This window comes from Schistocerca americana, chromosome 2 (genome assembly GCF_021461395.2).
Source record: "Schistocerca americana isolate TAMUIC-IGC-003095 chromosome 2, iqSchAmer2.1, whole genome shotgun sequence".
NCBI lineage: Eukaryota > Metazoa > Arthropoda > Insecta > Orthoptera > Acrididae > Schistocerca > Schistocerca americana.
The window spans coordinates 756367943-756385191 of record NC_060120.1 but is presented as its reverse complement, the minus strand read 5'-3'; the positions used below and the strand labels follow the sequence as shown (position 1 = coordinate 756385191).

General features: G+C 43.8%; 1 protein-coding gene across 1 annotated transcript in view; it reads left to right on the top strand.

The window, feature by feature from the left end:
* The first annotated feature begins 8209 nt into the window (after nt 1–8209).
* Nucleotides 8210–17249, top strand: part of LOC124594403 (homeobox even-skipped homolog protein 2-like) — a 39493-nt gene continuing 30453 nt past the window's right edge. The window contains exons 1-2 of the mRNA XM_047132773.1: nt 8210–8281; nt 12709–13589. Coding sequence (XP_046988729.1) covers nt 8270–8281; nt 12709–13589 — 893 coding nt within the window. The 5' untranslated portion in view covers nt 8210–8269. The remainder of the gene's footprint in view (nt 8282–12708; nt 13590–17249) is intronic.

The window sequence follows — 17249 nt, the reverse complement described above, 5'->3', positions numbered from 1 at the left end:
TAGTTATACTGTAGGTCAGTCTAGTCCAATAAGTTCGAAACTCTCTCGATTTCTGTTCCATTGTACGAAAAAAAAAGTATTTACCGTACGCGTACTTCAAAACATATAAAAATCTTCCACTCAGAATTTACTGATTTACATAAGCAGTTCACCGATTTTGACACACCCATCACTGAGTTTTGAAGGCGACTGAACCTGTTTGACAATGATCGTACCTAAAGACAAGCCGTGAAACAGCACTGGTTTCTTTGTTTCATCTAACGAAAAAAAAAAAGACAAACCATGTAATCTGGGTTACCGCCCGACTGCAGGAAACGATTATTTTGTTCGTGCGAGAAGCTAAATCTATTACATTCAAACTACAACTGTTTCGTGCTAAAAGAAAAAAAAATAGTATGAAATTACATAGTATGTCAAGATGACGTTGTTATGTAGTGTTTATCAATTTTGCGTGTTACGCGTTTTTCATTGTTCTCACCACCGCATATACTTCACAATAGAGGAAACTCTTGATTACTGAAACATCTGCACCACAACGTCTGGACAAATAAGTTGCTTCTCTTATTTTCTCTCAAGGGCAGACGTCAAGTGTTTCGCAGCCCCATTTCCTCGCGGTGAATTTGTTTGGTAAATGTTGTCCGGGGTCCAGCGCATTCGTTATGTTTATGGGGCGTTTCCCGGAGCGCACGGCAAACAGTTTTTCGCCGCCGGCGCCCGTAGCTCTCCTCGCGGGCCATTCATCCCGCCGCAGCGACGCACACGGCGGCCGTTGTCGCCATGGAAACCCGAGCCGAGTCCGCGGGGGACACCGCGGCTGCCCCCGATATCCACACAGCGTGTCCAGATACCGTGTCCCCCGCTATCCCTCCACCCGGCGTTGGCACGTTGACCCCAATTTAACTTCCGTGCAACCACATTAATCGCGTAGAAACGTACTGTATTTGCTGATAAACGTAAAACGTTATTACACTGAACTGGTATAGGCATGCGTATTAAAATACAGAGGTATGTAAACAGGCATAATAAGGCGCTACAGTCGGCATTGCCTATACATTGCCTGTCTGGCGCAGTTGTTAGATCGATTACTGCTGTTATAATGGCAGGTTCTCAAGATGTGAGTCACATTCAATGTAGTGTTATAGTCGCCGCACGAGTGATGGGACACAGCGTTCCCAAGGTAGCGATGAAATGGGGATTTTCCCGCACTACCATTTCGCGAGTGTACCGTGAATATCAGGAATCGGGTAAAATATCAAATCTCCGACATCGCTGCTGCCGGAAAAAGATACTGCAAAGACGGGGCCGACCGCTGTGGCCGAGCGGTTCTAGGAGCTTCAGTCCAGAACAGCGCTGCTGCTACGGTCGCAGGTTCGAATCCTGCCTCGGGCATGGATGTGTGTGATGTTAGGTTTGAGTACTTCTAAGTTCCATGGGACTGATGACCTCAGATGTTAATAAGACCGATAGTGCTTAGAGCCATTTGAACCATTTTGCAAGGACGGGACCAACGAAGATGGATGAGAATCGTTCAACGTGACACAAGTGAAACCCTTCCGCAAATTGTTTCAGATTTCAATGCTGGGCCATCAAGAAGTGTCAGCGTGGGAACAATTCAATGAAATGTCATCGATATGGGCTTTCGGAGCCGAAGGCTCACTCGTGTACCCTTGATAACTCAACAACACAAAGCTTTACATTTCGCTTGGGCCGTCGACACTGACATTGGATTGTTGATGACTGGAAACATGTTGCCCGGTCGGACGAGTCTCGTTTCAGATTGTATCGAGCTGATGCATGTCAGCAGGGGACTGTTGTGATTTGGGACCCTTGATACGTCTAGATACCACTCTGACTGGTGACACGTACGGAAACATCCTATCTGATCACCTGCATCCATTGATTGCAAGGGACTTGGGCAATTCCAGCCGTACACAGCAACACCCCACATGCCCATAATTTCTACGGAGTGGCCCCAGGAATACTCTTCTGAGTTTAAACATTTCCGATGCCCACCAAAGTCTCCAGACATGAACATTATTGATCATATCTGGGATGCCTTGCAACGTTCCGTTCAGAAGAGATCTCCACCCCCTCGTACTCTTACGGAGTTATGGACAGCCCCACAGGATTTATGGTGTCAGTTCCCTTCAGCACTACTTCAGACATTAGATGAGTCCATGCCACGTCGTATTGCGGCACTTCTGCGTGCTCGCCGGTGCCCTACACAGTTTCTTTCGCTCTTCTGTGTATAAATAAATACTTAATAGTTCCGACATAAAGACACGGCGTTTTATGGTTAATAGCGAAAACTGACACAGGAAGGAGTATACCATAACGGAAGCAAATTCATTCCAGAGAACACGGGCTCGGAGACCAGAAATTTGTTAGACAGCTGCGAATGTGTGCCCACGAGAGACTATCGACTTCAGTATCAGACACAATTCAAGGGAGAAAAGCGGCACAGCACGAAGGAATTATCAGAATGGGATGTACATGTACAGACAAACAAGTGATTACTATTCCAGAAAGATTTGATGATTTATTGAAGAGGAAGAGCTTCGCAAACTGAGCGTGTCAACTACTTGGCCTTCCTCTGGTCCTTATGCAGGAAATTAGACTTGCCATTGATTGACTTGTTGGATGTCCTCCTGAGGGATCTCACCCCTGCCGGCCGCGGTGGTCTAGCGGTTCTAGGCGCGCAGTCCGGAACCGCACGACTGCTACGGTCGCAGGTTCGAATCCTGCCTCGGGCATGGATGTGTGTGATGTCCTTAGGTTAGTTAGGTTTAAGTAGTTCTATGTTCTAGGGGACTGATGACCACAGTAGTTAAGTCCCATAGTGCTCAGAGCCATTTGAACCATTTTTTTTATCTCACCCCAAGTTCGGTCCAATTGGCACTCTACATCGTCGAAGTCTCGAGATACTTGGAGAGCCCTCCCCATAATGCTCCAAACGTTCTCAATCGAGGAGAGATTCGGCGACCTTGCTAGGCAAGGTAGATTTTGGCAAGCATTAAGATAAGCGTGCCATGAGGGCAACATACCCGGGCGTAGAATATCGTCGACGTACACCTGTGCTGCAAGGGTGACGTGGATGACAACTAATAGAACCCTGCTGTGAAATGGAATGGAAAGCCAGACAATTACTCTTGATTACTCTTGATTGTCGGGCTGTAGGACGGGCGATAGGTTAGTACCCACCACTGTCCAGTGCGGCTCCAGACACGTCTTCGCTGTTCATCGGGGTTCAGTTCCAAGTGGAACTCATAACTGAATACAACTGTTTTCCTTTCAATGAGATTCCAGCGGCTTAATCGAAAAGTTTCTATGTCAGATACATCTGTATCGGCAGACTCTGTATTCAGGGCAGCCAGAGACTGGATATATCATTTTGAAGAAATGAGCTCCTCAGCCGTTTAATACTTTATTAATAGGCTCTACTAGTTTCGCAGCATTTTAGCCGTATCATCAGGTGCAATAAATCAAATCGTATTCCGACCGAGAAAAGAGACTGGGATGACCCAGCGTTTATAGTCATCATATTCTCTTTTCTCGATCGGAATATGATTTTATTGCACCTGATGAGGCAGCTGGAATGCTGCGAAACCAGTCGTGCCTAGTAATAAAGGACTTTCAAGTGAAGCGGTCTTACCTTCGAAATGGTATCTACATCAACTAGGATAATACTTCATACTGAAATGAGTGGTGCCTTGTAAGCACACAGGCGCCATTATCTCGCAAATGTTTCGATTACTGGTCCATGTTTACTCGGATGTGTTTCATTCTGTTATTTTATACTTTCAACCGTGGCAGTTTCTGCTAGTATTTGCTTCTCATGTTCACATGATATAACACTCACTTGTACTTACACATATACACGCACAAACACACACACACACACACACACACACACAGAGAGAGAGAGAGAGAGAGAGAGAGAGAGAGAGAGAGAGAGAGAGGGGGGGGGGGGGGTAGGTAGAATTATACTTCTCCTGACGGTGATACTCCTGAATGCTGTCCCGAAAATACAACGACGGATGAAAGTAACGAGTAAGTGCAAAAGTCATTTATTACACTTGTGTGAAACAGTTCATGCGATACGTTTGTCAGAAATTGTGATGAATTTTACATGACCAGTTACATACGAGAAAGATTTAGGCAGAAATGGTTGTCACCTTTATCGAATGCAAGCCAAAAGGGAATGAGGAAACAAATTTCGTAGCAATGTTTTCACAACCATAGGCAGTCATTGGAAGGTTTGGTGGAGCTCAATTGCAGCTCCAAGCTCTATTATGCCGCCATTTCCGCGACGTCAGCATTGAAGAGTTGCTTTATAATGTAAATTGTTTCTCAGTCGAGGAAGCAACGATACTTTTCGGGTTTAAACCACGTGATGGAAGCTTTAAAGTGGTGATCGTTCATCAAGCTGGGGATCTTCGAATCAATTTACGACCTCTAAATCACGGAACTGGATTCCTATAGGCTGCTATACTCCTTCTAAGAAGGAATACATACGTATAGCTGCATATAATTAAGCAGTTATCATATTTCGAGATATACAAATAGGAAAAAGGAAAATATTTCCAGAAGTACGTTAGTTGAGCAAGAATTTCATCTAGTGTACTTTGCATATCGTCCCCAACAGAGAAATGAGCAACAAATCGCTTTAAATGAATGGATAATTTTGCTATGAGTGAGCAGCTAAGAAGCATAAGAGCCTCAATATTTTAAAACTGATTAGTCACCATAAGGGCATCATATCGTTCAAAACGTGAATTTCTGAATACTGCATTCAACTGTCTAGTAGTGTTCGTTATTATAAAGCGGCATGTACAAAGCTGTACTCTATTGTTTAAGTGATGTCCTATTGGGTGACACTTCTGGCTACAGAAACGAGAATGCTGCTACGAAGCAACTAAATGCCGTGTGTTATATCCCATTTTCATGAGAATTTGGGTGGGGCTGTATAAAGGGAAACCGAAGTTACATTGTGCAAGTATAGACACGGTATTTAAGCAGTCTGTTACAAAAGAGGTGTGTAGGCAATATGACAGAACGGAGTGAATTATCCGTCTCTGAACGTCAAATATTATTCAGTGGGAGACCCATGGGACTATCCGAAATTACACAAGAATTAGTAGAGAACTACAGAGTCTAGGGAGGCTGTGTAACAAAGCGGAGGCAGTTTTTGTACACTCGTAAACCGCCGTAAAGAGTGGTCATCAGTGTATGAGGTTCTGACGAATTGGGTCCTGGAAAATCTCCCCCGTCCAAATTTGTACCGAATCCAAAGGTCACCAACAGTGAACACTGGGTGATCGTGAGGTACATGCTGCGACCAGCATATTCCACATTCGTCCAAAAACAGCATGTCTCTCAACACGTCATTGATTTGTTGCCTGGAAACTGTGTGTGGTTTACGGACAGTGACAAGCGTGACAGCTCTCCACCAAAAAATTCGGTGACGTCGATCTGTTGACGCAGAAAGGTCAACACAACTTGCAGTACTGCAGGGTTGAACCAACACTGCAGACGCACTATTACTGTCCATTACTACCACGTTGACAAGATGGAGGTCATGCCGTACTGTCATCACGTTGTGTGGTCCAGTTCTCGCTCGTCGTACTGTATGACGCTCTCCTGTTCCATTATTCGACCGAACGCATCACATGTAGATTTATCTTAACGAGATGTATAATCAGGTTATGACTGACACATTTCAAAGATATCGATCAATGAACTGTCTTCGAACTCATTCCATTGTTCATATTGCTAGGTCTCGAAGAAGTGAACTTCTCTTCATGTTTCCATCTTACCACACCTCAATCTCTGGACGTGGTTTAAAACTGGTGCTTCCGGTCACCATAAAGATGTCGCGTGTACGCAATCATCTGCAATATTAATTAGTTATTGTTATCAGATTATTCTCGCTTTCACACGAATTCTATATCTTTGTGATATTCTTTCTCGGTGTCTCATTTAATGAACATTAAAATACTCTGAACGAGGCGTAAGCTTCCAGGAAATCAGGGCGAGGTTTTCAACTGTTTCGCTTGACCACTCTGGGTGAAATGCCCAGTGTAGTTTTCCGAGGGAGTCTGACTCAAATGCCCCCTGATGTCAAGTCAGTTTAGAATCTCTGTGGTGTTCCTCAATCACTTGACGCAAATGCAGGGATGATTGCTCGAACGAAGCTATTGCTTGGTGACATTTTCTTTAACTCATTTATTGGTTATGCTATTATCGGTTTGGAACGTTTTGCCCATCATCAGATGGCTGATTTGTACATCATATCGTATATTAATGGTGTTAATACTTCAATGGTACCGTGTGCTACAGTAGAAATGTTTCAAACTGATAAATGTTCGAGAAGGAAATCGAATCTGAGATTAAATACAAGCTGAAAATTACATGTTAAGCCTATAGCACAAGCACTTAGACTTAATGTGTTCTAGCTGCTTTGCGGCAGTGCATTTTTCTGTGTAGCACGAAATATAGTGCAGGTAAAAGTATCTCTATGTTGCGTGATTTTAAAGTCATAAAAACGACTGCATAGAGTCGAAATCGGGTCACCATTTGCAGGTATACATTGAAAAACCATATTTTACATTAATATCTCGTCCTCTGCATGCACTTATAGCAAGCAAAGTCACTAATGTTTTATGAGTCGCATACATTATTCCTGAAAGATCATTTGCAAGAATTAAGAATAAGATAGTAGTGTAGTCGTCAATAATAAATACATAATTCAATGAGCAGCACATGCAAATTAAACGTACATAAGAGGTGTTAGCATCATACAAACAGTACTTTCCGATGTAATCTATAAGTCATACAGCACTCTTATATTCTTCCAACCAGAATCACTTTGATATTTGTACTGTAGAAGCGGAATTGCGAAAGGTATTTCTGTAATTCTTATTCTTGCTTCCGATTTGCATTAAGCATTACATATTATTGAATGTGGTGGGAATTTTAAAACACAAACGAAACATACATATGCTGAAAATATTTAATGTTTATTAATGTACAAATTTTAATGCAAACAAGTGACATATATATTTGTGTTAGAAGCTGGTGGTACCTGTTTTTAGTAGCCTCTGAAACTCTTCGTAGAAAATCACTGTTTGCTGGTTGTGTGGTGATGTACTTTCACTTTTATGCATTCGTATTCATATATCTATGTTTGTATTCATATTATAGTGCTTACTTTCATAGTGAGGTTGCTTTCAGGGTTTTGTACAGAATGCTTCTTATCAGTAATGCGAGCAGCAAGTGTAGATTTTCTTAAATTCTTTGAGTAATGTGTAATGTGGTGCTTACAACGTACCTCGGAGACAAAATTCACATTTTATTTTATACTCGTCGAGGTATATGCATTTTGAATGCAGTTGCAGCTCATTGTTCGTGAAGAAACTTGAATGTTTGCACATCTGAATAAACTGGCTATCTTACAGGAGACTCTGCCTAGAGAAGGGATGGTTGCATATTTGGTGACGGTTTTAGCACTTAGTATTGTGTTTTGTTATCTACTAATAAAATAGATTTAAAGCTATTGCAATTCTGTGCTCGAGTCACCTTCCAGTACAGCGTGCAATCTGTTTCTAAGGACGTTAAAGACTAGCCTTTCTTCGAGGAAACCGTGGCTTTTTTTCGTTTACCTTTTGTCCATTATATATTATGGATGTGTTCATCAGACCAGAAATGAATCTAGGCATTGCTGTTCAGAGGGAGAAGACTGTATTCATATTTTGCAACATAGTGACTGAAATACCAAAGCAGCAATCGTAACAAAATTTTTCCATAGTTTCTCAAGATCTATGTTGGAGAATGCTATAATAGCTCCTCCGACAAAATCGAGGCCATCATGTCACCTTGACCCCATTCTTGTCAAAACAAAGTCCCTGGTGACCTTGACACGGACGAGTTAATCAGTTCTCAGGTTTCCTTCAGATCGCTGTTACGTCTCCACTCGACTGTCGTTTCGTATTTCTGGATCCGCAGTAACGAGCAATGAAGGGTTAATGGCCAGGCCCGCAGGGGCAAGAAACCTATTAGCCGTGCGGGGGAGCACGCGTGGCGTGGCGCTGCAGCGGTCATTGTGGGGCACAAAGAGAGCGTGGCTCAGTATCGGCGGTGAAAGGGGCGCCGCCGGGGAGAGAGGAATACGGGTATATAGGGGGCCCGCAGCCGCAGACCGGGCAGTGACGAGCAGCCGCTAGCAGCAGTCAGCACAAGGCACAACACACTCACCACTCCAGCCGGCGCGATGAGGCCCATGGTGAGTAGCAGCCACTGCCTCCGCGAAAGCGAGGCCTCCTCCGCCTCCTCTGCACCAGGACGCCTTCTCTCAGGCGCCTACAACTGCTTTCTCCGCTTGCTCTATCATTACATTACCTAGGAGCAGTTTGATACACGCACTCACTACCACCGGGCCACTGTACAACATTATTTCTCTCTCGTTTAAGAAAATTCGTATAACAACAAATTTGATTTGTATAATAATAAACCGACTGTAAAGTAACTTGCACAGAGATACTCTTCTTGACACTATGAAATCATTATTTTGCTTATGTGTCAGTTCCCCTAAGTTCATTGGAAGACTTTCCTTGTGCAGTTTTTGACTAGTATTGTGATAGATTTTCTCAAACATTATACCACATACGAGCAGTTTCATTCATAATAATGCAACTATACATCCGCATAATATTATTTCCCACACGTTTCACAAAAATTCTTATGATAATCGAGAGAAATACAAAGTGATTTAAACAGTTACTCTGAAAACTATGAAGTTGTTATTACACTTAAAAAAAAAAAAAAAGAAATTTATGTCTCTCTCTGTCCCTGAGGTACTTGACGGCCCAATCAGCTTCTGGATTGAAATGTCAGTGATATTTATCTAGATTTCTACTAACGTAATTGTTCTACTGTGATACCTTAACAGTGAAGAAATCAGCACCTCTGTAGTCTCCTGTCTCTGAACCGGTTTTTCCCCCCATACATACACCTCGTGCATGCGTATATATCAGTGCGACTTCCGGTGAACGAAATCAATCTCGAATTCACGGGATGCAATTCATAAGGAATCTTCCCCTAAGGCAAATAATGTCCAGTCGTTGCTGTGTTTCCAAATTCGCCGGTACGCTACAGAAAAATCTATTATTTGTCGTCCGAGCAGTTGAAAGTTACGCGGTAGGAGCAGACATACCCATTAGAAACATGTATCTCAATATACTGTTGTCTTCAGTTCATTTTCAGAAATGATATCGGCTTTACGTTGCTGTATTCTCGTAACAGTGGAAAGACTGTTCACTCATTTCTGAAATGTGTTTGTTCCGTGAGGAATAAATTACGTTGTCAAACGTTGCGACGAGAGTGTCACATGTAACTATTTATATCGTGGACGGAGATGCATTTGAGAGTGATGATCTTGATGGAATAAGTCATTTAAGGAAACTGTCTACATTGACGTGTGCCTTATGAACATGACAGTAGCTGCTCCTGGGCACGATGCCTGATATTATATTTCTATTGAACTGATATAAAATTTGATGTAAATCACACACCTCGAAGCAGTTCTGTTCCTCTCAGTCACCTGAGTTGAGTAAGTTACTGTTGCCATGGCTTAGAATGCTAGGCACATTGTGCGATCCTCAAGCAGTGCTGCCGTTGTTCAGGGCAGCGGCAGAGCAATCTTTAGTGTGGTTTCAGGCTGTCTTGGATGCAAATGGTCGTCACATGACCACCGTTCATAACCTGGAACGTAAACATGCTGTGCAGTAACAAATGTTATCCTCTCATGTGAAAATTAAAATCCGTTACTTTCAGTGGTTTATTCGTTATTTCTCTTTCGTATTTCCTTACACATTTTCCCACAAAGTTCCATTGTTCTATGGCCAAAAGTTTTTCATGGGGATCCTCCCAAGTAGGATTGTTTTTAACCATACTCTATATCCACCTTCCAGTTAGAAGTAAGGGGAGTTGTTACCTCGCAGTGAAAGGAAGCATAGCAGATGCGGAAAATGCTTGCTTTTATCTCATTCATTTCATTGATATGGGAAAGAGGTGGCATTGCAGATAGAAACGGGGAATAAATGGGCAAGCAAAATCCCCGGCCTGGGTGACTCACTGGTGTGCTAGTCATTGCAGGTTGGGAGCGGTGTCGACCGGTGGGGGTTGAAGCATATAGAAGCAAAATGCGTGGATAAAAGTGTTGCATACGGCAATTTCTACGGTATTATTAACAATACAAAGAAATAATTTTATTAGTAATTTCAAATTTTTATTCGTGCTCCGCTGGTCTTAAAGGCTAGCAAAGAAATTCTGATACAAATTGTCCTGTCTCTGGGGATTGGTTTTGAAAGTTGCGGGAATAAACGAGTCATCATGTGCGACAGAGACTTCATAGTATCAAAAAAGGCGTAGTATATTAGATTCTTTCGAAAAGATGAAGAATCAGAGTTAAAGCGGCCAGTGGCTTATTAAGGCACATTGCTTTGACTGACTGTTCCATTCGTTTATGGAATATTTTATACATAATAAATAGACAAATGTCTTACTGGTGTAATATATTCTACAAAATTTTACAACAGTTTTCGGCTGTTACGACATCGTCGCATCGTCATGTAGAAATACAAATACGTAAGACCGTGAAATATTTATAGGATCAGAGATTTTAAACTAGTACATCTACAGCGTGTCTCAGTTGGTTTCCAAAGATGACAGTTGTTAATATTTGTCTTAGGACTAAAACGAGAGGAATTATTTCGGCGAAAATGTGATATAAGGTATTTAGGTTTAGTAAAATACCAGAGACAGTAAATTATTTGTTACATAATTAATTATGTAGAGGCACTACATTCTAAAAAGGATTTCACTGCCACATATATTTATCTTTGTACCTAACGATGGCATGAAAGTCGAAAACCGCTTTGTAAAAGAAAATAATAAACACTGTAGAACATTAAAGCAGCGTCGTATGTGTCTTCATCCATAACGTATTATACATCACATTGTAAACAACTCCTGACCAACTGTGAGTGTTATCAAATAAAAGAGCCTCTCAGTGTTTTCGTGCTACTAAGGGCACTGGCTAGAAATGTTGCGTGTTGGAGACCCCGACCTATGATTACACAGAATCGTACCACTGTTAGAGCATCCTGCATCCCTCTCACTGTTTCTCGAATTAGATCACGATTATTCTGACACCCAAGTTAAGTCTTCAATTTGCGGAATAAAGTCGATTACTCGCTTTGCATGTATTTCACCAAGTCGTGTCGTGGTAGTTTGGCTTCGAGTAGATAGTAACAAATATTTCAAGGTTGTTTCGATGGCAATGAAAGACGGAATTAAGACATATGTAACTGCAGGAACTTCCATAGTCCTAGTGGATAAATAACAATTACGTTGCGTTTCAGTAAAGTACATGTTTTGTACGCAGCGAAGTAGTCGTGAGAAGAAAAATTGCCGATCATGGTGCAACTAAAAATATTATATATAACATTCCTTTACGGCCTGGGGGTACTGGTTTTACACACCAAACGAACCAATCGCACGACCTTATGGTAGTTGTTGCTGCTGTAGTCTACAATCCGAGAGCGAGTTTGATGCAGTTTTCTACGCTACACTGCACGATGTAAACCTCATCATCTTTGAATAACCACTTCAGCCTACAGCTATTTGAACATGCTTTCCATGTTGAGACGTAGGTCTGCCTCAATTATTTGTACGTCTCACATTTCCCTTCATTACGAAACAGAATGTTCCTTGTTGCTTCTAGATGATCAAACAGACCTTTCTTTTAAATTGTGCATAAATTTCTTTTTTCCCTTAATTCCATGCACTGTCACCTAGTATGTCACTCGATCCAACCATCTTATCTTCAGTATTCCTGTGCAGCATCATATCTGAAAAGTCCGGCCCCGGTAGCTGAGTGGTCAGCGTGACGGAATGTCAACACTAAGGTCCCGGGTTCGATTCCCGGCTGGGTCGGAGATTTTCTCCCCTCAGGGACTGGGTGTTGTGTTGTCCTAATCATCATCATTTCATCCCCATCGACGCGCAGGTCGCCAAAGTGGCGTCAAATCGAAAAACCTGCACCAGGCGAACGGTCTACCCGACGGGGGGCCTTAGCCACACGTTATTTCATATCTGAAAAACTTCCCTTCGTAACCGAACTACTTATCGCCCACGTTTCAATTTCGTCTAAAGCGTCACTCTAAATAACGCCACTCCAAATGTCTTTAGCAGAAACTGCCTAACACGTAAGTTTATATTTGATATCAACAAATTCCTGATTTGCATTAATTCATATCGCGCTACTTCAGAATGTTGAAATTTGTGTGAAACCTTATGGGACTTAACTGCTAAGGTCATCATTCCCTAAGCTTACGCACTACTTAACCTAAATTATCCTAAGGACATACATACACACCCATGCCCGAGGGAGGACTTGAACCTCCGCCGGGACCAACCGCACAGTTCATGACTGCAGCCCCCAAACCGCTCGGCTAATCCCGCGCGCTATCGTGCTGCTGCTAGTCTGTAATATTTTCTTTTTGGCTGTGTGTGATGGCTTTGTTGTCCCAGCTGGTAAACTTACCTATTTGGGGACTGATGGGGCATCAGGAGATATCAGTCAACGAAAACATTCGGCTTCACTTTCTGTGGAAGGCATTGGTGTCAGCGAGACGTTCTCTTTCGCAGATAACGGCAGTGCTTGTCGCGCTCGTGTGCGTGACTTCCTCGAGCTCCTCCCAGGCGGTCCAGCGTCGTGAGGCGGCTCTCGACAGCTACAGCTCCGGAGGTGGCGGTGACTACAGCGGCGGCTCCTACGGCGGAGGCGGCGGCGGTGGCGACGGCGGTGACTACGGCGGCGGCGCCAGCGGCGGTGGCGGCGACTACGGAGGCGCAGTCTCTGCTGCGTACAGCGGGGGCGGCGGCGGTGGTTTCACACCCAGTGCCAGCTTCGGCGGGGGCGGCGATAGCTACAGCGGAGCCGCTGCCGCTGGGGGTCAAGGCGCGTACATCGGCGGCGGCGGCGGTGACGTCGGCGGGTACGGAGGTGGAGACCTGGGCGGTGGAGACCACGCGGCCCTCGGAGGCGGCGGCTACGGCGGCGGTGCCATCGGCGGAGGCGACATCGGGGGCGGCGGCTTCGGAGGAGGCGGTTACGGAGGCGGTTACGGAGGCGGATACGGTGGAGGCGGCTACGGCGGCGGCGCAGCCGGTTTCGTAGCCGAGCCGCAAGTGAAGACGGAGTTGAGGCCCTACCAGGTGCCGGTGGTGAAGATCATCCGAGTACCCGTGGCCAAGCCGATCCCGGTAGCCGTGCCTAAGCCCGTGGGCGTGAACGTGCCGCAGCCGGTGCCCGTGCACGTGAAGGTGCCGGTCGAGGTGAAGGTGCCGGTGACGCGCGTCTCCCGCGTCGAGGTGGAGAAGCCCATCCCGGTACCCATCGAGAAGCACGTGCCCCACTACATCGACAAGCCGTACCCTATCACCGTCATCAGGCACGTGCCCGTGCACGTACCGCAGCCGTTCCCCGTGCACGTCCCCGTCTACAAGCACGTCTACCACGTGCCCAAGCACCATTAGCGTCCGACTGCAGTCCTGCTGTCGCCACACGCCTCATCAATCTCCCTCACTCACATCATCCACTTTTGCTTAAATGTTGTCTTTTATTGTTGAATTTGCTTGTTTCCGTTTGTTATCTATTTTTTATACTTTTGTACATATTTTGTAATAAAATGCAGTGAAAACGTATGTAAAAGATGAGTTATTTACTTGACACTCCTTCATCGACTCCAGCAAAAGCCTGATCTCCTCTTCAGAATCGGCTGAGAAAGGGATACGTGCTAAAAATTGAGAAAAAAGGACCGCATGATGGGAACGTTTAAGATTTCAGGGAGTAACCTCCGTGGTACGAAAGGGCTCTTGTAAAAGTTGTGGGGAAGTAGGAGTTTTGAATATATTCAACAAGTAACCGAGGAATTAGGTGAAAGTGCTGCGATGAAGTGGTTATCATTAGCACAAGAGAAGAATTCGTGGCGGGTTGCATCAACAGGGACAAAAAAGTACATACTTTTAAGTTCTCTACAAAAGCTATTACATTGAGAATTGTAAAACTATAGTAGGTTCTCAGCACATTGCCACTGAGTTATTACTAAACTCAAGTATCGGACAATATTTGGGAATAACTATGTGGTGTGACGTGTCAGGGAATTATCACAGAGTTTCAGCTGTCGTTAAACCAAATGTCAGGTCTCATTTCTGTGGTGTCACCGCCAGGCACCACACTTGCTAGGTGGTAGCCTTTAAATCGGCCGCGGTCCGTTAGTATACGTCGGACCCGCGTGTCGCCACTATCAGTGATTGCAGACCGAGCGCCGCCACACGGCAGGTCTAGAGAGACTTCCTAGCACTCGCCCCAGATGTACAGCTGACTTTGCTAGCGATGGTTCATTGACAAATTACGCTCTCATTTGCCGAGACGATAGTTAGCATACCCTTCAGCTACGTCATTTGCTACGACCTAGGAAAGCGCCATTACCAATTACTATTGATGCTGTAAAACATGTACCGTCAAGAGCGATGTTCACCATTTACGGATTAAAGTTAAGTATTCCAACAGTTACGTCCTTTTTTGCTAAAGTCTAACTTCCTTGACCCGTTCCAGACCTCACGCCAGCCTGCGTGAGCTAAAACGCGTGCCTTTCGGCTTCCTCTCATAGTGGGTTGGCTCTCTTGCCAATCCACAACAATTTCAATGGTAGTACTGCATGTATGGAAGCTCCAGTTGTCAACAGCAGATCGATTACAAAACAGTTTTAAGAAAACATTATTTAAGTATGTAGAATAAATATCAGTAAGAACGGGAACATCGAGCACAAATGGCTCTGAGCACTATGGGACTTAACATCTGTGGTCATCAGTCCCCTAGAACTTAGAACTACTTAAACCTAACTAACCTAAGGAAATCACACACATCCATGCCCGAGGCAGGATTCGAACCTGTGACCTTAGCAGTCGCGCGATTCCGGACTGCGGGCCTAGAACCGCTAGACCACCGTGGCCAGCCATCGAGCACATTTAAAGTAGTGCAGTACTGACTGACGGTCACTGGTTTATATGAATGATGAGAGAGTATGAAAAAAGTCGGCACTTGAAAAAGATCCCTTGTTTCTCACCTCAGGCCTATCTAGAGTAACCAATGAAAGTTCCAAATCTTCATAGCGGTTCCAGAAGTACCATCCACTACAAACCATAATGTGAATTACGGATTATAGAAATACGTGTAGATTCATCAGTCTATCCGTACCGCTCCCACAGAGAGTTTTTAGGAATCAGTTTTTATAACTACTAGCTTCCAAATAACGCTCTTGAAATACTCAAGAAGTGAAAGTAATAATAACTGCAGAAAGTGTGTGGAGCATAAGGCGACACGTTGCAGGCTAGAAGAAAGTGAGAGGGAGAAAGTGCAGTTCGATGAGAGGTTGAACATATATTTGAGTGCAGGAGATGGTACAGTGATGGAGACAAGAGCCGCGCGGAGTGGCCACGCGGTTAGAGGCGCCATGTCACTAATCGTGCGGCCCCTCCCGACGGAGATTCGAGTCCTCCCTCGGACATGGGTGTGAGTGTTGTCCTTAGCGTTGAGTTAGTTCAAGTAGTGTGTAAGTCTACAGAACGATGACCTCAGCAGTTTGGTCCCTTAGGAATTCACACACATTTTAACATTTTTGAGACAAGAGTGAAGTGGCGTCACTTCATTCACTGTATTTCTATGTCGTAAGTATCAGTACATAAGTAAATGGGTTTATTAGTAGAAATATGAGTGATCCAAAACTAAACGCGAAACAAACTATCACTCTAAGCGCAAAACAATTGAAAATGAGCAATAAATTTGATGTAGAATCCCTGAGCTGACTGGTGACAGAACCGGTAGTATTTAATGAGTTTTTAACGAACATACTAAATTCATTTTCTGGACTACCTGAATATTGAGCCGCGTAAGTCAGTGGACAACGCATTAGAAACCTAAACTGTCCTGCAATACTAACACGACTGCCTCGTGTACCTATTAGGAAAGGTGTGAAACAGTGGTTTCCTCCTCGGTAAACCAATCTATACTAAATTGTTTGCATTAATGCACGAATGAAAGTCAAATTTTAGTTCGTATACGAACTTCGTATACGTTGCACATACACTTATTCCATGTATAACTGAACAAGTTAATTAAGTTGTGTACTTCTTTCACTGTTTATGTTACGAATAAGAATACAACTAAGCTAGGAAATAATGACACATTTTTGATTGTCGCAATGGTTTCTCTCCCATGGAATGAAGGTACACAAACTGGAATTTTGTTTTTGCGCTAACAATGAATCACACTATCTAACCGACGATTTAGAATAACGTGGCGTCATTCATATGAACATATGTAGAATGTATTCCAAGTTAGCGACATCTGAATACATATAGGGTGGACTAATTACATTCTGTATAATAATCGCACTGTTTGCAAAGTATACGGCTCAAGGCTGACGATTTAGGAGGAAATCTGAGCAGCGCTTTTAGATTGCTTGCAGATGATGCTGTCGTTCACCATGTAGTAAAGTCATCAGAAGACCAAAACGAATTACAAAATGGTTTAGATACGATATCTGTGTTGTGGACTCGGAACAACGAAAAGTGTGCGGTCAACTGCATGATTACTAAAAGGAATCCGTTAAATTTCGGTTACAAAGACAATCACACAAATCTAAATGCTGTAAATCAACTAAATACCTAGGGATTACAATTATGAATAACTTGAAAAGGAGCAATACACAATCTTTCTGCTACGAATGTGAAAAGGTTCTGTTGACGAAAACCTAAGAAGAAAGAAATGATCATGGTAATAAATTCTGAGAAATTAAAGTTCACTCAGAAAGATTTAAGTGTTCGTTTTTCCCGCTCGCAGTTAAGGGTTTAACGGTAAAGAAATGGTCTGAAGGTGGTTCAAAATGGTGCAAATGGTTCTGAGCACTATGGGACTCAACTGCTGTGGTCATAAGTCCCCTAGAACTTAGAACTACTTAAACCTAACTAACCTAAGGACATCACACACATCCATGCCCGAGGCAAGATTCGAACCTGCGACCGTAGCGGTCGTGCGGTTCCAGACCGTAGCGCCTTTAACCGCTCGGCCACTCCGGCCGGCGAAGGTGCCAAGCACTCAACATTGTCCGTCCTCTACTAGTACA